This window comes from Taudactylus pleione, unplaced genomic scaffold (genome assembly GCF_031769625.1).
Source record: "Taudactylus pleione unplaced genomic scaffold, aTauple2 ptg000313l, whole genome shotgun sequence".
Classification (NCBI taxonomy): Eukaryota; Metazoa; Chordata; class Amphibia; order Anura; family Myobatrachidae; genus Taudactylus; species Taudactylus pleione.
In genome coordinates this window covers 5,220,799-5,242,292 of record NW_028284714.1, presented here as the reverse complement: position 1 = coordinate 5,242,292, position 21,494 = coordinate 5,220,799, and the positions used below count along the sequence as shown (strand labels likewise).

The window sequence follows — 21,494 nt, the reverse complement described above, 5'->3', positions numbered from 1 at the left end:
TAGTGAAGCAGTAGGAACGGAGCATCGATGAGGAGACTCTGAAAATCCTAGTACCAGTGACGTCTGGGATGAACTGGAGCCCCCAGAAGGAAAGCCCCTCCGTCTCGAATTAAACTTCCGAAGACCTCGAGGAAGAAGGGAGACCGGAGGACACAGGTACACAAAGTGGAAGGACCACTTCACTGACAGAGTCACTGAAGGTAGCTTCAGTACTCCTAGAGCTGGACTCTAGGAGTACACCAGTAGTGTGTGATAGAGTCAGAAGGCCATGAGGACCAATCACCTCAGGGAGGCCCCCTCTGCTCACCAGGAGTTGAAACCTCTCTTGGATAAGAGACTAGTCCCCGGGATGCACGTCGTGACGGCTGAGGAAGCCCGCTTCCCAATGGAGAGATCCTGGAATGAACACTGCAGAGTTGGCCAGGAGAAGACCCTTGGACTATGTCAGAATGTATGACATTCCTGTCATTCCCACCCAACTACCAGTGTTGCCTAGATGGAAGCCACTGTTGGACTGAACCTATGCAGGTTTACCGTGACATAAGGGTTAGGCCAGAGTGAAGGCCCCAGACAGCCGAAAGTTCGAACACGTGGCAGGGCGGAAGCGACAGACGTCCAGCTACCCCGAAATGAATGCGGACCAGACACTGTCTGCAGCAAAGAATACCCTGGACGAGATGGCCATAGCCACTCGGACAGAGACCGACTCGCCTCCGGAAAGAGCATCATCGTCCGAACAGCGATCCGATGGAAAAAACTCGATCCATCTGGAGAAGAGTCAATTATGGCAAGGCCTGAAATGGAACTGATCACATTCCCCCCTCCCAAAAGGTAGACACTCTGGGAGACCGCGCATCACCAAGAGTAATGACATATGTCGACCGCGTAGACATCCGCACACTCCAAGTTGAAGAGCGGAGAGCTTGTCTTACGCCAGAAAAATTCTCAGATTCCTGAGAATCCAGCAGTGCTCCCAGATGAAGAATACTCTGTGAGGGATGCAGGGAGGACTTTTTCTCCGGTGACTAATTATCTGTGCCGAGAAAAAGCCACGGTTATCCTGACCCGGCGGTAAAGTACCTCGGTGATCCTGCTAAAAGCAGGAGGACGTCCAGAGAAAGGAGCATTCGGATACACTGAACAGGTGAACCGTCAGAAAATCCGTAAAGCTGGTAAACCCCAGTGGAGTTAAGGACAGTCCCAAAAGGCAGAGCCCGAAACTTGCAAGTTTTGCTGTGGCACAGCAAACCTGAACCCCTGCTGATGAGAGGGCTCTGTATGTACCCGTAGGTACGTATCCTGAATACTCAGATATACCATAAAGTCCCCAGGCTCCAAACATCGGATGATGGAGCAAGGAGGATTCCACCTGAGTCCAGGCACCCTTGGAATCTGATTCAGGGATTTGAGACAGAGTATAGGCAAATGAAGGACCAGTCAGTCACTGCCCCAGAAAGAAAAAAGAACAACCAGTCCCTCGCTGAGATAGTGAGGCTGGCCGAAATAGCTCTGCTTACCGCAAAAGTTGTATAGCTTTCTGGGTTTGTAAGGCCCTGATCGGAAGAAGGGCCGTGTAACAACGCCTGTGAGGAGGCCGCCTGAGCAATGAGAGGCCGTTGAGAATCAGTATCTCACTCTGGAATCCCCCAGATGTAGACCTTCCCCGTCAGGCTGAAGGTTTATCCTCCGGCGTAGAAGCAGGGCCGTCCAGAAGTCCAGGACAGCTCTGTACTAGATATGGTGGCCCCCGTGGAGGCCAACAGCCTAGGAAAAAACAGGCCTTTAGGCTGACCCTGAGGACAAAAAGACTTAACAGAGTTAGTCCGAATGTAGTGGGAGTAGCTAAAGACGGCATCTCTCCATTAGTGATACTGCCAATGATGCAACAATCTTGTCAAGGCCGGACCAAACAAGATCTTCCCCATGGTAGGAGACTGCACCTCTGCTTTCCCATAACGCAGCCATAGGGTATTGCGGCGGATACAGACGCAGCCGAAACCCTGAAAGCTAGAAGACCGGCATCCAATGTAGGTAATCCCACATATGACAACTGCATATTTTATGTGAGCGGCAAAAGACATTTGAATCCCAGACGTGTTGAAGGGGAAAAACGTTACAAATGCATCAGCCCAGTATGCAACAGTATTAACCAACCATGCGATGGCCATGGTAGGACGGGCAACAGGCCCTGAAAACGAGTACATTGATTTCAGGTAAAGTTACCACCTACGGATCCGTAAAATCCGTCCAGTCCGGGATGGGAGGCGTATTAATGCCTGTAACCCGACGATTAACATACAAATCCACCCCAGAAGGAGATTTCTATTACTTGTGAGGACCCTCAGGGAATGGGAAACAGGAGGCCATTGTGACCCCTCGTATCTGGCGACAGCCAGACTCCCGCCATGAGATCCACCCGCTGGGCAGAAACGAGGAATGTATGATACAGGTGCAGGATCAACATTCTCTATATCCAGAATGAACCTGGCTACCAGCCCCAAAGCAGGAATAATAATACTTGAAATCGGCTCCCCCCATGTGAGGGGGAAAGAGCCGAATATACCCTCCAGTTCACGGCAGAGCCACTGGGAAGTAACCACAGGGCGTATATCACGCCATTTAGTATTTAGTAGAAAATGACATCCACCAGGGTGGCCGTTGTGGTAATCCCTGCAAGGGGAATGACAGACCGATGCGGTACCGGAGGTAATTCATGTACTGTGAAAAACCCCGCCAGGAAGCGATAGTCTGTGACACAGGGGTAATGTGCAAGAAATTGCGAGATACCCCGAGTTGAAAAGGGCAGTATGGTGAAGTAACCACAAGCGAGTTACAACAATGGGGCCCGCCCGGTGATCCTCAAAGGAGAGGATCCTGAGAAATAAACCGCCCAAAGGGGTTGTGCAAGGGGTCCGGCACCAGATGGCGCCGCATACAAAACCTGAGTCAAATCCTCCGCACTAATACCTGCAGCACATGGCTTGTAGGATAGCAATAATGGGCGCAGTATCGTGCGCAATCTCCTGGTCAGATATATTTGACTATCTTGACGGAAATATTAAGCAGCGCCATACCGGTCCTGACTGACGCTAAGATTAGCTGCAGGGACCCATTATCAGCGTATGCAACACACAGTTCCATCTAAAATATGGCAACGTGCAGCACGCAACAGTATGTGACAAACCTCACAAATATTAACAAGTATATATATGTGAGGTCTCAGAACCACCCTAGGTACACCTGTATTAGGGCAGATAAAGAAAAGGGATAGATATACACTGACAGGTGAGAAAAGCAGACAGTCAGCACTAGCATAAGTCACATACAATGCAGAAAAACATATATACATACATTTGCATGACATATAATATACTGCACAATGCCGCTACATTCAACTGCCCAAATTCAGTGTCTGGGAAGGCTATAGCGCTGTGTACACTCACCCAAAATGGCCAGGTACGCAGGGGGACTGGGCTCACTGTCATCCTAGGAGTTCTGCAGCACCACCAAGAGATAATGGCCGCTGGAGACCTCAGAAGAAGCGTGGCCCGCGGAGGAAGCAGCTCAGCGACGCCAGACTGCGTGTTGAAAGGTGCGCTGAGCTGAGGGGAGGAGCCGCTAGACAGGGAAGGCTTCCTCCCCTGGCTAGCAATTAACCCCCCGGGATGCCGGCTCCCGCTATAATCCCTGGTGGGCTAGTGGACACGCGGGGTATGCCTCCATGGAGGGGGAGCCCGCCGCCACCGCCTCCGGTCTGTCCCCAGAGACCGGAGGCATAAGGCTGCATACACACGTGGATCACCGCAAGCGGTGACCACGCGACTTACCTGTCCCCGTCGATCCGGCAGCAGCCTAGGGATTCCTCCAGATTCCGGCTAGTACAGACTCTGGGGTCCCGCTGCGATCCCCAGATCTGTACTGGCGTCGCAGCGCCGGCGGGGTGTAGGAGCGGCAGCTTAGACCTCCATTGGACAGTCTGGCGCTGCCGCTCTGAAGAGTAGTAAAAAATAATAAAACTCTTTAAAATAAATTTTAAGCTTAGGGGCTGCTAATCAGCTCCCCACTGCACTAACGGTGACCCGACTCCGGCCGGGCACCAACTTAAACTGAGGTGCCTCTGGCTGGGGGGCGGGGTTATAGGGAGAGTGGACCCAAGTGCATCCTGGGAGCTAAAAGCTTTAACTGCGTGGTGCCCGGATTTGGTTCCCAACCTATACCCCAAGGTCAACCCTGTGGACCCCCTATGGACCCTGAAGTAGAAAGCCTCCAATTCACCTTCCTCCTCTTCTTGTGAAAGAGGATCTACGTCAGAGTCGTCCGACTGGAGCACCGCTCTAAGAACCGCTTTTCTTCTTAGATGGTCGAGCAGACGCACTGACCCTAGAAGAGGAAGCAGAAGAACCCATGCATTGAGCAAAGCCTTCCACAGAATGGGCTAGATTTCTTGCCCAACTTGGCTCTCTCTCTGTGGAACTCGAAACAGGGGCCTGGCTCCTAGCCGCTTCCCTATCTCTGCGTGCGGCAGCCAGTTCCGAGGAGAGATCAGCCATAACACCTGCCCAGGTAGATATCGAAGGTGGCGTAGGGGCTGCATCCGAAGAGGGTCCCACAACAACTGGTCCCCCTGAAATACAGTAATCACATAGAACCGCTCCATCAGAGCATGCCTTAGGTAGTTTTGCATAACACTTAGAGCAAGCAAACACCTTTAGTGATGCTCGAGCAGCTGCCCCTTTATCTGTCATGATGTTGTACACACACACACACACACACACACACACACACACACATACACAGAACAGAGGACTTACCCAGATAAGGAGAGGAACCAATGGGTACAGACGTAGAGGAGACGCCATCTCCCATTGCAATGTATATTCCCCCTCACTCAGCAGCCCAGAAGACACCCCAGTGTACTCACGACCTCTAAATAAGGACAGTGCCGGCATGCTATTGCCACAGCTTTGTCTGCTGTGGGAGATCAGACGGTGCTATGTAGAAGGCTGTTGTCTTCTCTTGTTAAGCGCCTGTTCCATGTAAAGTGGCACTGAAGAGAGAGCAGAGGGGCTGTACTGGTCCTCCCCCCTACCGAGGCACGCTATGGAGGTTGAGGGAGAGAAAGGGGGACGGGATACCGCAGGTTTAAGTCATCTCAGTCAGGGGAAGAGGCATTGCTTACCTTCTGCCAGCATCAGGCCTGCGGTGGGCAACGTGACATGGACACAGCCTCTATATTAGACTGTGGCATGTCCCTTCCCTAAGCTAGTGTCAGGGTGCCTGGGACCCGGACACTCACTCTATATTAGTGGTGGCGGGTCCCCTGATGCATCCATGTCGCAGGCTGACAGATGCAGCTGTCAGCCTGTCCTCAATGCTTGTGGGAAGCATAAATTGAAAATAAATTGAAAATAAAAGTAAAATACTAAGTTGGGCTGAGCTCAGCCCCAATTGACCAGCTCCCTCTGGCACGATTCTAAAACTAGGGCTTCTGGGGGTTAGAGGGGGAGGGAGTCACTCACACATAAATTTAAAGTGTTAAATCGGATTCTAAAGATCATTTCTCAGGTCACTTTCTCTGTACTTGCGTTTCCCTGACTTCATACAAATCAAGGTATCGCTGCAGCAAAGACAGATGAAACAACCAATGAAACTTTCAGAAGCATAAATCTGCCCTGATAAACCAAGTTTGGGACCCAAAACAAAGTATGGCTAGGAAAGCAAAAACAGGAAAACCAGAGCATTTATGGATAATGCTGTTCATTCCATTACACAAAAGAGTAAGGAACTTTAACAATGCTTACTAGTAATAAGAGCCTATTTATTAATAATCGTGGAACTGCTGCAATTATTAACAGTCCGTATTGCGACAGACTTTTTCAGATTTAACAAAAAATTTCTGTGTACTAACTAAAACTTGCAGGAAAAGCGGTAGCGATAACCGCTATCTCTACGAGTTACATGTCCGGCATACAGTGACGCGCAGTGAGGTCAATGGCTGGGGAGGCACACATGGAGATGGGTGTGAGTGCTGGGACCCTCTACTCACTTTAACTCTCCCCTTGCTACTCTAAGCTTCAGTGACCTTTGATTCTCCTACCTGCATCACTATGTCTTCTCTTGCTGCTGCTGACTGAGCTCCGAACTGTAAACACTGCAGTGCACTTCCTGGTCACATGACATATCCAAGGTGTCCATCAGTGCTCAAGGCATGCCCCCCAATACTTAGAGGAATGCCTCTATTAGCTCTCTTTCTGTGCAGCTTATTGCCCATGGTGTGGCATTGCCCCCAGCTCTGAAAGCAATGTCTGACTATACAGAAGCGAGGCTGTGCTGTTGCTTCCTCATCTCTAGTCTCCCTGCATTTCTAGGGAGCTCCACAAAGCTGGTGAGTGTTAACTATAAAAATGATTACAATAAACAAGAAGATGTTTATAAGTTATAAATATCTTCTTTGTATTATTCTAATCATTTTTATATCAAATCTCAGGAGTGTGACAGGGGAGACTCTACCCTGACTGAACGTCCCTGCCGGCATATTGTTGAAAGACTCCTCCAAAGAATCTGACACAGCGCATGCACTGGACGGAGGCTGAGGGATCATAAGATCTCTCTCCTGCAACAATGCCTCCATAGGTATAAAGTGGTTTACCTCATCTGAGAACGGCGTTAACTAAAGGGGCCAAACTGGTACATGGGGGTTAGGCCGTGGTCCCCATTGATAATAATGGGGACTGCAGTCTGCATCGCTAATTAGCCTTTTGAAGGAGATTTTAGTAAAAACTCCTGCATTAGGCTATTAGTACATAGCAGCAATTCATAAAATGATGCAGAAACTACAGTATCTACATAATTATATTTAAAAAACTCAAAAATAGGCCTTATAGTTATATAAAAGTAATGTTTTTCAACAACAGCATAAAGAAAACTATACATCTAGATCAGTGATTCCCAACCTCTTTCCTCAAGGCACACTAACAGTCCTGGTTTTAGTGATATCCATGATTGTACACAGATGGTTTAATCAAAATAACTGAGGCACTAATTAAGTCACATGTGCTCAAGTATGGTTATCCTTAAAACCTGGACTGTTAGTGTGCCTTGAGGACCGTGGTTGGGAACCCCTGATCCAGATTAATGGTACAGAATAAGTGAACTCAATTTCAATCACTTAAGGGTGCGCTTAGTAAAATCATTGATACTAACCCTTTGAAAAAAACGTCACATGACGGAGAAACTAGTCAGGGACTTTTTATTATTACCCATCTACTGCTTGACTACAACACTGTTTCCATCTGGAGGGATTGTGGTCCTGCTTTGAATATCACAGCACAGTGGACCTCACTACAAGGTGAGTGACATTATCCTTTGTGGCTCCTGTGATTCATATCTGCAGCTGGACCAGGAGCCGGATTGCTGATTTTCGCCTGGTTAGGAGACGCTACACAGCGGACGGCTGTTACCGGACCAGTCTTACCCTCCAAGTTTCCTGTGGGAATTGTGAGCTGGGTAATTATACCGGGACTATGATCTCCATATAAAAACTGGCGGTCTTTATTAGCCTATCTCGCCACACCTTGATCCAGCTGTTATAAGCTACTCACAAACAAGCGTTTTGCCATAGCTGCTTTTGGATCACAGAGACATTGTATCAAATTCTAACCCTATTGCTGCTACAGGTTTTACGTACCATTGCTACAATTCTTCATAAGAACACATTTAAAGTTTATTGCCGCTTTAAGCCATATGTAATATTGCTATAAATCTTCACAAAAGACAGAGACATTTCATCAAGTCTTGTGCATGGCCTAATGCGGCTAAGGACACTAACTGCAGCTCTTATCCTGTTTGAATGTAAAAGTGGACACAATCAAACCAGTGGAAGTACAATTTTTATTACCAGTGACTGGGTAGTTTTTTAAAACATTTAATGCTTCATTATATGTAGATTGCAATAATTTTTGTATCCGTTTTATGTCTAATGTTATGCTTAGTTTTTTCTTTTTAATAAATGTATGATTTATGATTTTACTAAGTGCACCCTTAAGTGATTGAAATTGAGTTCACTTATTCTGTACGGTTTACATTAATAGTTGGTTAGAGCTATTTTGTGGGTGGCTGCTTTAGGTTTATCTGTATACATAGTGGACAACTTGACATTCTATTGCGCCTAGATTTTCTTTGTTTCATCTAGATTAACTATAGTCAATAATCTGTCAGCCACATGAGTTGATGATTTATAATTCGGCCTGACATTTATGTGATAATGTTCAGCATTCCGGGAAGAATTTTATAAAATATAGACTTTGAAATAGAAGTGGTAAAATAGTTTTTTATATCAAGACTTACTTTTCTAGGTGTCCTCCATCATGCAGCACCCAAAGCAAACTCTAAATTAACAAAAAAATACACACTTATTACAGGCAGATACACAGAAGACTATCAAATCAGCTAACCAAGGGAGCACTTTATCTGAAACAGGAGAACCACAACATGGTTACACACTCCCACATTTATACTCTTCCTGGATAGCCTCATTCATTATTTGCACCCTGTTTACACCAACAATAAATGCAGTACTGTATACCACCTAATAATATACAACTCCCACAATTATCCGTGGCAGAGATGCTATAAACAATCTATGGTTAAATTTCACACACACATATATATATATATATATACATATACATATATATATATACATACATATATATACACATACACATATATATACATACATACACATTATATATATATATATATATATATATATATATATATATATATATATATATAGTTATATAGTACACACAATTTATCAAAGTCAAGGCAGGTCTCTCTCCTGTTCCCAGATGTCAGGCAAAAGATGTGCATCTCTGCGAGTACTTGTGGCAGTCTCTGTGAGTTGCTCATTGCTAGAGGTGTATCCCTGACACTAGTGAGGAACCGATCTGCACAGCATGTGACCATGCTTCCTATAGGGATACAAACAGTAGGTCAATAGTCAGTATGTCAACATAGACTATATCAAACCCACAATGTCGACACAATTGTAATGCTACTTAAAGTATTTTAACCAGGTATTATAAGTTTAAACATGATGTTAAAGCAGCATGTTTAAGGTTATAATGCCGACCTGGTTAAAATGCTTAAGTATCATTACAATTGTATCAACGTACTAACGCCAGCATTGTGGGTTTAGTATAGTCATCGTCAGCTATTTTTTGAATCATTTAAATCATTGGTATGTAGTGTCAGCATACTGACCGCATACCTTCCCATGCATTACAGGCAACCACCAATTTTGTATTTGAGGGTGTAATTGTTCCTTTACAGTCACCCTGCTGCTGGAAGTTCAACATTACAGCTTTTTGTCTCCATGTGCAGCAGCTTGATGCATCAATTTTAATATGAATTCCCTTTCTTCTGTCCCAGCAGCCCACGGGAAGGTTAATATGCATTATAACATATGCTCAGGAGAAACCTTTACATAGTGGGATAGCACTGCCATTCTTCTATGGTATTATTTGGTGCATGTCAACCAATCAGCAATAAAGATTGTCATTGCAATAAAGAAGTCCAAAATATCCATAAAGAATGTCCTTTATTCTTTTAAGCTGTAGTGAATAGTCTTTCCCACTAGGAAATCTTGAAAGCGTTCTTATTGATGTATTGGATATTACTGCCCAGCTCTAGTCTTATCTTTCCTATTCTAACTGAAAGAAGCAATTTCCCCAAGCATGTCCCACACCTGGAATATTACACCATCACATTGCCATTCAATGGGTTTCAGAATCAGTCTCAAAGTTTGTTGTAGTTTCAAAAATAAAAGCTGTATATAAAATCAGTCCAGTCTCCTTAAGAGTGTGCACCAACACTGTACAAGTACCCTTCAGATGATATAACATGACTACGCCACTTAACAGCCACATACAGTGAAATATACAAACCAATAGATGTATATGACAATCTTGTGCCCCAAAGCACCTCCTTTTATCATACCAGATCGATGGGAAATAGCAGCACTGAAGTGTGGTGGGGATGAAATGACTAACCAATTTAGCTGACCGTTCCTTGACTGGGAGCCAGTTCTCAAACTATTGATCGCCAGTCCTGTACAGCATAGTTCCTAGTAAGGGTAATTTGACTACTGCCTCTACCCAAGTCTCCATAGTACCTTTTGATCTATGAGCAACCAGGTTTGTGTTTCTCCTGCACTTGACAAGACATTGGTAAATCCGCTAGTAAGTTAAAGTGCTTCTCTATGGATTCTGCATGGAGGAGAAAGAAGTCCCCATATTGCAGCAGTCATATGTCTCAATGTGTTCCAAACAGAAAACATGCGGGAAACTACATTTTATGAAATGAGTAATGCAGGAAATCTCCCACTGATCTCCTGCGTTAATGTCACTAGCTCTTCCACAAACTGCCATTAGCTGTCCTCAGGGGGGGAACAGGTATTGTGTCATACATATCAAGCTCCAAATAAGAGCCTTTTTTGGAGCTTGTAATAATTAGCTAATGCCAGGGCAAGGTTTCAGAGCACCCTAGGCAAAGGTTCACAGTGCAGCCCCTGTTTTCCCCCAAACCCTCCACCCAGCTCACAGAGACACATGCAAAGCGCCATAATAATATTCACATGACCCGAATTAAAGGGATGATTCCCCCGGCAGTGCCCCTAGTAGTAACGGCCCCTGTAGTGCCCCCAGTTGTAATGCCCTTGTAGTGCCTCCAGTAGTAATGCTCCCTGCAGTGCCCCCAGTAGTAATGCTCCCTGCAGTGCCCCCAGTAGTAATGCCCTTGTAGTGCCCCCAGTAGTAATGTTCCCTGCAGTGCCCCCAGTAGTAATGCCCCGTGAAGTGTCCCCAGTAGTAAGGGCCCCTGTAGTGCTCCCAGTTGTAGTGCCCCCATGTGATGCCCCCAGTAGTAAGGCCCCTGTAGTGCCCCCAGTAGTAAGGCCCCTGTAGTGCCCCTATATGATACCCCCAGTAGTGTCCCCTGTAGTAAGCGCCACACACACGCACACACAAATAACGGCGCCCGCACCTTGGAACTATGGGAGTGACATCATGACGTCACCCCCATAGTGCACTGCGGGACCCAGAAGCCGGAGCTCAGGAGAGAGGAGCCGGGCATCCGCTGGTAACACAATCTCAGCGGGCGCCCAGCAAATGGAGGGTGCAGGGGGTGCGATCGCACCCCCTGCACCCTCTGTAGTTAAGGCGGACTCAGAAGCACCCTGCAGTGGCCGGCGCCCCTAGGAAGCTGCCTAGTTGAAGCGCCGGCACTGGCTAATGCCATCTTCAGTGGGCATTAGCTGCCAAGTGAGCAGTCACTACATGGGGAGAGGGTTCCATTCACATCCCTTCCTCATATCTGTGCAGGATTGGTTTTCTGTCCTGCCTACTGAGTAGAGACTTGCGTGCTTTATCACGCACTACAGTACAGGTTGAGTCTCCCATATCCAAATATTACGAAACATGGTATTTTGTGAGCACTACTGAGTTAGTGGCACGCTTTCTGATGGTTCAATGTACACAAAATTTGTTTAATGCACAAAATTATTTAAAAATATTTTGTGTGTATAAGGTGCATATGAAATCTAAATACATTATAGGTTTAAACTTGGGTTCCATGTTCTTAGAAATCTCATGGTATGCAAATATTCCAAAATACAGAAAAATCTTATATCCAAAATAATTCTGGTCCCAAGCATTTTGGAAATGGGAGACTCAAGCTGTATAGATTTACTAAACCCTGGACACCACAACATGAACCTATAAATACAATATTAATAAAAAATTAAATATATAAAAAATCTCAAAAGGTAATAGTACGATCAGTCGGGTTCGGTTTGTTTTGCAGACATTCATCATGTTAACAAGGACATAATGATGAAATGTCAACAATACAGCCCAGGTGGTGCAGCGGCTTCACTTACCTACACAGTCAGCATGTTCAGATCTGTGCTCAGCTGGCGCAGAATTCTGGTGGAACCATCTGATAGAGCCGTTCTGGTGGGGAGTACCCCTAACCCTGATCCCTCCCCCTAGTGCCCTAATGTTGGAATTATGTAGGACAGTGGTTCACAAACTCTGCCCTCAGGACCCCACACAGTTCACGTTTTCCAGGTCACCCAGCAGGTGCACAGGTGTATTCATTACTCACTGACACATTTTAAAAGATCCACAGGTGGCGCTAATTACTTCACTTGTTGGTGTACTGAGGACTGAGTTTGAGAGCCAGTGATGTAGAATGTCGACATTGTGCATGCATCCCTAATTAGTTGTATATATTTACATAGCTTGAGTGAAAGACTGTCCATTAAAATTGTTACATAATCATGAAGAATATAATGGTTCACTTTCTGAGGAGAGACCACTGGCTCTTCATGAACAAACATATTGACATTACCATTATTTGTGCATATGAAGACTAGGGGTGTGCACCGGCCACTTTTCGTGTTTTGTGTTTTGGTTTTGGATCTGGATCTTTCTTCGTGTTTTGGATCTGGATTGGTTTTGCCAAAACCACCCTTCCGTGTTTTGGGTTCTGTGTTTTGGATGTATTTTTTTTTTTTTTTTTAAAAAGCATAAAAACAGCTAAAAATCACAGAATTTGTGGGTTTTTCTGCTCCTATGCTATTATTAACCTCAATAACCTTAATTTCCACTCATTTCCAGTCTATTCTGAACACCTCACAATAGTGTTTTTATGTCCAAAAGGTTGCACCGAGGAAGCTGGATGACTATGCTAAGCGATACGAGTGGGCGGCATAAACACGTGGCCCATCTAGGAGTGGCACTGCAGTGGCAGACAGGATGGCAGTTTGAAAAACTAGGCCCCAAACTGTACATAATGCAAAGAAAAAAAAGAGGTGCAAGATGGAATTGTCCTTGGGCCCTCCCACCAACCCTTATGTAGTATAAACAGGACATGCACACTTTAACAAACCAATCATTTCAGCGCCAGGGTCTGCCACACGACTGTGGCTGAAATGATTGGTTCGTTTGGGCCCCCACAAAACAAGCTGGCAATTAATCTGTCCCTGCACAAACTGGCTCTACGGAGGCAAGATGTCGTCCTCATCCTCCTCATCCACCGATTCCTCACCCTCTTCAGTGTTCTGTACATCCTCATCCTCACAGAGTATTAATTAGTCCCCGCTGGAATCCACCACCACAGGTCCCTCTGTACGTTCTGGAGGCTGGTCTCCCTGGAAGAGTTGATAATTCATTTTTATGAACATCATCTTCTCCACATTTTGTGGAAGCAACCTCCTACGCCTTTCGCTGACAAGGTTCCCGGCTGCACTAAACACTCTTTCGGAGTACACACTGGAGGGGGGGCAACTCAGGTAAAATAGAGCCAGTTTGTACAGGGGCCTCCAAATTGCCTCTTTTTCCTGCCAGTACAGGTACGGACTGTCAGACATGCCTACTTGGATGCTGTCACCGATGTAATCCTCCACCATTCTGTCAATGGTGACAGTATCATATGCAGTGACAGTAGACATGTCAGAAATTGTTGCCAGGTCCTTCAGTCCGGACCAGATGTCCAAACTTGGTCCTGCCTGCCCTGCATCACCGCCAGCGGGTTGCTTAGGATACCTAACTTTTTTCCTGGCAGCCCCAGTTGCGGGAGAAAATGAAGAAGGAGCTGTTGACGTGTCACGTTCCGCTTCAGCTGACAGTGTTTTCACCAGCAGGTCTTTGCACCTCTGCAGGCTTGTGTCGGCCGGAAAGAGAGACACCACATAGGCTTTAAACCTAGGATCGAGCACAGTGGCCAAAATGTAGTGGTCTGATTTCAACAGATTGACCACCCTGGAATCCTGGCAATGCGAATGAACTGCTTCATCCACAAGTCCCACATGCCAAGCGGAATCGCTCCGTCTTAGCTCCTCCTTCACTTTCTCCAGCTGCTTCTGCAAAAGCCTGATGAGGGGAATGACCTGACTCAAGCTGGCAGTGTCTGAACTGACTTCACGTGTGGCAAGTTCGAAGGGCTGGAGAACCTTGCACAACACGGAAATCATTCTCCACTGCGCTTGAGTCAGGTGCATACCCCCTCCTTTGTCATAGGTGGATGTATAGGCTTGAATGGCCTTTTGCTGCTCCTCCATCCTCTGAAGCATATAGAGGGTTGAGTTCCACCGCGTCACCACCTCTTGCTTCAGGTGATGGCGGGCAGGTTCAAGGGTGTTTGCTGGTGCTCCAGTCTTCGGCACGCAGTCGCTGAATGGCGAAAGTGGGCAGAAATTTTTCGGGCCACCCAAAGCGTCTCCTGCACGGCCCTGTCACTTTTCAGAAAATTCTGCACCACCAAGTTTATTGTGTGAGCAAAACATGGGACGTGCTGGAATTTGCCCAGATGTAATGCCCGCACAATATTGGTGGCGTTGTCAGATATCACAAATCCCCAGAAGAGTCTAAGTGGGGTAAGCCACTGGGCGATGATTTCACTCAGTTTCTCTAAGAGGTTGTCGGCGGTGTGCCTCTTACTGAAACCGGTGATACACAGCGTAGCCTGCCTTGGAACGAGCTGGCGTTTCTGAGATGCTGCTACTGGTGACGCTGCTGCTGTTGCTGCGTAAGGTGATACATCTACCCAGTGGGCTGTCACAGTCATATAGTCCTTAGTCTGCCCTGTTCCACTTGTCCACATGTCCGTGGTTAAGTGGACATTGGGTACAACGGCATTTTTCGCCGTATAAGGGAGGATGTTCCTAGGTGGTTAACGTCCCTACCCCTACTTATTTCACCTTTACATATGGTACATATGGCAAGACAGTTGTTGTCCGGATTTGGATAGAAATATTGCCAGACCAAAGAGGTGGAATGTTTGGTCTTCTGCCCAGGCATGACCGTGATGGGCTTTTTCATCCCACGGACAACAACTGTCTCCCCCAGAGCCTGATTTAAACAAACCACATCACCATCAGAATCCTCCACGCCAACTTCCTCCTCAGCGCCAGCTACACCACTATCCTCATCCTGCTGTACTTCAACAGTGACATCTTCAATTTGCATATCAGCAAGTGGACTGTGGGTGCTCCTTTCAGCACTTGCAGGGGGCGTGCAAATGGTGGAACGAGCCACCTCTTCCCGTCCAGTGCTGGGAAGGTCAGGCATCGCAACCACCACCACACTTGGACTCTACTTGGGGATTTGTGATATCTTCTTAGAACGCACAGTTCTTCGCTGTGCTTTTGCCAGCTTAACTCGTTTGATTTTTTTAGTGGGAGGAGGGCTTCCATCGTCATGTGAAGCTGAACCACTAGTCATGAACATAGGGAAAGACCTTAGCCATTCCTTGCCACTCCGTGTCGTAAATGGCATATTGGCAAGTTTACGTTTCTCTTCAGCTGATTTAAATGTTTTTTTCAAGGTCATTTTCCTGACCTTTGTCATTTGGGATTGTATGTGCCCTCTACTATGACATTGGGCATCGGCCTTGGCAGACGACGTTGATGGCATGTTATCGTCTATGTCATGACTAGTGGCAGCAGCTTCAGCACTAGGAGGAAGTGGTTCTTGATCTTTCCCTATTTTATTTTTATCGGAGAAAGTTTGGTCCTCCATTTATGTTATATTGATATATACGTGCGGCTAAGGCGCACACAAACACAGAAAATAATTTTTTATTTTTGTTGAAGACTAGTGCACTTTGTGGGTTACACCACCCTTTAAGAAATGAGCCAGCCGGCCCTTTATTTATGGGACACAGGCGCACGCTTGGCACTACTTTGTTGATGCACGTGCGGCTACTTCGCACACAAATCACAAACACAAAAAAATATATTTTTTAATTTTGTTTGGAGTGCCCTTTGGGGGTTACAGCACCCTTTAGCGGTCAATCCAGCCGGCCCTTTATTTATGGGACACAGGCGCACGCTTGGCACTACTTTGTTGATGCACGTGCGGCTACTGCGCACACAATTCACAAACACAAAAAAATATATTTTTTGTTATTTTGTTTGGAGTGCCCTTTGGGGGTTACAGCACCCTTTAACGGACAAGCCAGCCGGCCTTTTACTTATGGGACACAGGCGCACGCTTGGCGCTGCTCCTTTGTTGATGCACGTGCAGCCACAGTGCACACAATTCACAAACACAGGAAAAATATATATTTTTTTTGCACCTGGGGGGAGCACCCCTGACGGACAGAGCACCCACTGGACAACACTACAGCACCACTTTAGGACTGGGACACTGCATAGGACTTTGGAGTGGACACAGCCCCTATGGACAACTGACTGCACAACACAGTCCAGCCAGCCCCTATGGACTTTGAAGTAGTGGACACAGCCCCTATGGACAACAGCAGCACAGCGCAGCACAGCACTACACTGCACTACACTGCCCAGCCAGCCCTAACTCCCACCCTCCCTCTTCACTGTCCACAGCCGAGTGAGAAAATGGCGCCGATGCGGGTACCTTATATAGGATCCAAAACCCGCGAGACCCGGAAGGCGGGATGATGACGTTTTGCCTCGATTTCAGATCCGAGTCAGGCGGGAAAAGTCGAGCCTGACTCGGATCAGCCTCGGATCGGGGGGTTCGGATTTCAGAAATCCGAACCCGCTCACCCCTAATGAAGACCCAGATTATGTATTGTTCAATGACATATACCACTGATCTTCTAGGTCTTCTCCACACAATGCAGTTTGCTAGACAAGAAACCACGAATGCAATCCATCTTGATTTCCATCACTACTTCACCAATACTATAAGTTATGTTGGCCCTTTATAGTAATATAATACTAACCAAACATCTGTACCTAGATTATGCTCTACATTGGTAAATTGATGATTTGGAGGACAGCGGTAACAACAGTGGATTGTTTTGTTGCACTTTAGTGTATTACAGTCGAAGTAGAGGACATTTTGCACAAACCTCTGTGTCATGCATTGAGTAACCCTGAACACTGATCTATGTCAACTTCCTGTACATGGTTTCAAATCGACCACATAGAGACACACGCTCAACGTGGATGCTGGATTTGAAGCTTACATAATATCCGGGGAACCTTCCTGTCCCTGACTTCATGGCTGTAGAGAGTCTTTCTTCATCGTTAGAAGAGCGACAATTTTTAGGAGCAGTTTTCCCGTTGCCCCATAGAACAATTGCGGTGGGTAGTTAACAAAAATGTAAACAGTTACATGCCAAATTGTATTGCTGCAAATAACATGATCTAGGTTATGAGGATATCTGAGGATTTATGAAATTTCAGCACAAATTGCATAGTTTCCCTAATGTAATTGCAATCTGATCACATTATTGTGGCTGGTCTGTAAACTAGATTACGTTATCTACAGTTCCAGATTCTGGCTAATCTATCATCTGTGTCATCAATAAGGATTGTGCAGCCAATATATCTATTTCCCATGGGTACCTGTGAATAATGTTTTATGTGTAACAGGGTACCTGGGGTGAACCACAGTGAATTCTGTGTCAATTATATCCAAAATAGGGGTAAACATGGCCATAGTATGTTCTTTGAATTGTAACCATAAAAGCAGTAACATCTGGGTGTGTATTGTGGGTCTGGGAAAAGCCTGACAGTGTTGGACAGATTGGTGAGGATTACTTGAATGATAATGATTGATCATCTGCATCCTACTAGCTAGATCACCATTAGATTCTGCAATTATGGCATGAGTAGATGCTGGCCTAACAGTAAAAGCATTCATAGCTGTATATAACTGCAGCTTTTATTTTCACAGTGTTTTTCCTTATCCAACAACTGTGATACAAGCATGCAAATAGGTTTACCCTTGTCTGCCAATTGCAATTTCAGGGTGTAAACCCTATTTAACCAAATCAACAGTTCTAGAAGTGAAAAATTAGTGTAACAAAATGTATATCTTTATCCTTTTTGTGCCCCCTATATCTGCATGCTGTTCCCGCCAAAAGGACTCAACCAGTCTTGCATCAACTGTAAACACTTGGTACTTGTTCTAATGCCCAAATGTTTGTTAAAGCACATATGCAATTGTTTATATGTCTACTCTAAGAGTGGCCTATAAACCTTTAGCGGATATAATTATTTAGAATTGTAGGTTTTGTTCTAAGAACAAGACAATGTACATGTCCCTCCACCCAAACAGGATCAGTGCAGTTAAAAAAAAAAAAAAACAGAAGTAAATGACCAATGAGATTCATTACAAATGAAACCATGGGAAAATACCCGTCTGCATACCAAGTGACTGAAAGCCACCACAAAGAAACTTATGTGTAAGAGAGCCTTAAGCCTTAATATAAATGTTCATTCAGGGCAATATATCAGGATTAAAACCTCTCCGAATTTGTTTTACAAACACTGAATGTGGAAAGGAAAAAAAAAAAAAAGAAAAATCTATATTTTTAATTCACCTGCTGCAGCTGCAATAACTCCAGGCTGTCCGTGTGAGCGTCTATTGAAGGATTGATGGCGCAGACCATGAAAGCCACTTCCATGTGACGGTCACAGCGCAAGTATCTGCCATTTAGGTACATCCAGCTCTAGAGAGAGAAGGATTAAATGGAAGAGGGAGAAGTCAGTAAAACAAGAAGTAGCACAAACGTTATTTATGTGGAAGTACAGAACAGTCAGACCTTTATACACAAGATGCGTCATATGACAAAACTCTCTTTTTTTTCCCCCGCCTTTTCCCTCTGTGCTGCTTTACAGAACTTGTTTGACTATGCAATTATATGGCTCTGTAGTATGGGCACTGACTTTTAGACAGTACCTTTTTTATTGAACATACCCCTCAAGTTATGCAGGTTAGTTTCTGTACATTTTTAAGCAGTGCTTATATTCAGTTTTGGTTGTACATACGAAACCACAACTGACATTGCGCATGATAATATACTCGCCGTACACCTCTGAAGATACTGTATTTTTCTATTATTTAGATCACATGGTGGCACAAAGGTCACAAGTTTGATTCCAACCGTAACTGGCTGGAGAGTGTTTGTTCTCCCAGCACTTCCTTGGGTGTCCTCCAGGTGCTCTGGTTTCCTCCTTCAGTCCGAAAACATACTGGTAAGCTATCTGGCTGCTGGCTAAATTTGACTCAGGTTAGTGTGTGTGTTTTTGAGTGCTAGGGAATTTATACTGTAAGCTCCAATGAGCAAAGACTGACGTACAGCGCTGTGTAACCTAGTGCTATGTATAAATCAACAGAGCGTTGCTATATAAATCAATAGATTTGCTAATGTTGCTTAACTTACTCCTGACTGCCAAGGGTAAATATGCCAGAGCTTTGTGCCAGGCTGCAGTTTATAAACAGAAATATCCCAGAAGTGGATCCCATTTGTTCATGCTAGCTTAGGTTTGCAGCAAAGAAAAAAAAAAATCATTAAAAATATCTTCGATATAATATGTACCCTTATTTTTAGGCCTATAACTCCATCTTAACTTAACATACATATATTTGGTATCACTATCCTCGAGACAATTCATTCTGTATATTTTAAGTTATGAAAACATACACTCGACTGCAAGCTCACTCATGTCCTGTATATTCCATTTTCCCCACACTCACCAGGGAATGGGTATGAAATACCGCCGCCCGACATGAGCAGAGTTCGAAGCAGCGGAAGCCCGACAGTGCTGGAAATCCCAATCGTGGATAGGTAAGTATCTACTAACCTAACCCCCCTAACCCTCCTTAGGGGTGCCTAACCCTAACTTCCCCCCCAAGTGCCTAACCCTAATCCCCCCTCTAAGTGCCTAACCCTAACCATCCCCTTCCCCGCTGCCTAAACCTAAGTCCCCCGGGGGGGGTGCCTAACCCTAAGTCCCCCCCGGGTTGCCTAGCCCTAACCCTCCCTCCCTCTAGCCTAACCCTAACCCTCCCGAGGGGGGGGGCCTAACCCTAAGTCCCCCCCCGGGAGCCCTAAACCTAACCCTCCCCCCCACGGCTGTCGGCTCGCGGCGCCCAGCATCACTACTATCGGGATGCCGGGCGCCGGTCTCCCGGCGTCGGGGAAATGCGGGCGTCTATATCTTCATACCCTCACCAGTGCTGCAGAACACTGTGGCCCCTTACAAATCTACCACAATAATAAATATATTCCGTAATAACACACATGCAAATATGCAACATAATTTATAGTGTAAAAAAATTACCCCTCACCTTTTCTGCTACACCAGGGCTCACAGATTGCCCTCTTCGGTCCTCATTACCCTTCCCATGCCAAGTCACTTCAGCTGTCTGCTCCCCATCCTTGCCAAACACTACCCACGCATGGTCCTCAGAGAGAGCTAAATGTACATCAGAAAGACCTAGGGTCTGGCAGGCAGCCACAACTGCAAAAGCCACCCCCGGTGAATCAAGCTTTGTGCCTAAGAGACGTAGACAAAATTACCAGTACTAATTAAATTGATCTTTATTTAAATCAACCAATTTTATCATCGATAATTATATAATTTTATGTTGGAATAAAAAGGTAAAAGCAACATGAAGCAAGCCAGCGACCATGGTTTTAGCATTAAACAATAAGCAAAAAAACAGGAGATATGGTAAGAACTTACCTTTGTTATCTCTGTTTCTACGAAGTCCATAGGGTTGACCTTGGGGGGTATAGGTTGGGAACAAAATCCGGGCACCACGCAGTTAAAGCTTTTAGCTCCCAGGATGCACTTGGGTCCACTCTCCCTATAACCCCACCACTGTAGGGACGCAGTCAAAGACAAACGACCCAGGTCCAAGGCAAACCCCAGGACCCTGAGACAACAGGTCTGGGCAGTGAAGCATCAGGAATGGAGTATCGATGGAGAGACTCCGAAAAACCAAGTACCCCTGACATCCGGGGCAATCAGGAGCCACCAGCAGGAAAGAATCTCCGTCTCGATTGAAACACTTCCCTCGGGGAAGAATGGAGACCGGAGAACACAGGTACACAAATTGGAAGGACCACTTCACCGACAAAGAGTCACTGAAGGTTGCTTCAGAATCCCCAGAGTTGGACTGTAACACCATAGTGTGATAGAGTCAGAAGGCCATGAGGATCACCTCAGGAGGGCCCCCCCTGCTCACCAGGAGATGAAACCTCTGTTGGGGAAGAGACTAGTCCCCGGGATGCACGTCGTGACGGCTGAGGACTCCCGCTTCCCAATGGAGAGCACTGAAATGAACGCTGTCGAGATGGTCGGGAGGAGACCCTCGGACAATGTCCGAATGTATGACATACCTGACATTGCCACCCAACGAACAGTATTGCTAAAAAGGAAGCCACTGTTCTGACCCTGTCGGACTGAACTTTTTCAGGGTCACCGGGAAACAAGGGCTATGCCAGAGTGAAGGCCCAAGACAGGCTAAAGTTCCAACAAGTTAATTGACAGGGTGGAATCGACAGACATCCAACTGCACTGAAATGGATGCGAACCAGACACTGTCCTTAGCAAAGAATACCCTGGACGAGATGGCCATAGTCAACCTAAAAGGGACCGACTTGCCTCCGGGGAGAGCATCATCGTTTGAACAGTGATCAGACAGAAA

The 21,494-nt window shown here is 45.9% G+C and overlaps 1 protein-coding gene across 1 annotated transcript in view; it reads right to left on the bottom strand.

Moving 5' to 3' along the window:
• The window catches only part of MEN1 (menin 1), a 40,484-nt gene that overhangs the window by 8,648 nt on the left and 10,342 nt on the right, over window positions 1-21,494 (bottom strand). The window contains exons 4-6 of the mRNA XM_088442535.1: window positions 20,130-20,338; window positions 18,379-18,507; window positions 8,347-8,387 (exon numbers count right to left, since the gene is read on the bottom strand). Of these exons, the coding sequence (XP_088298661.1) occupies window positions 8,347-8,387; window positions 18,379-18,507; window positions 20,130-20,338 (379 nt within the window). The remainder of the gene's footprint in view (window positions 1-8,346; window positions 8,388-18,378; window positions 18,508-20,129; window positions 20,339-21,494) is intronic.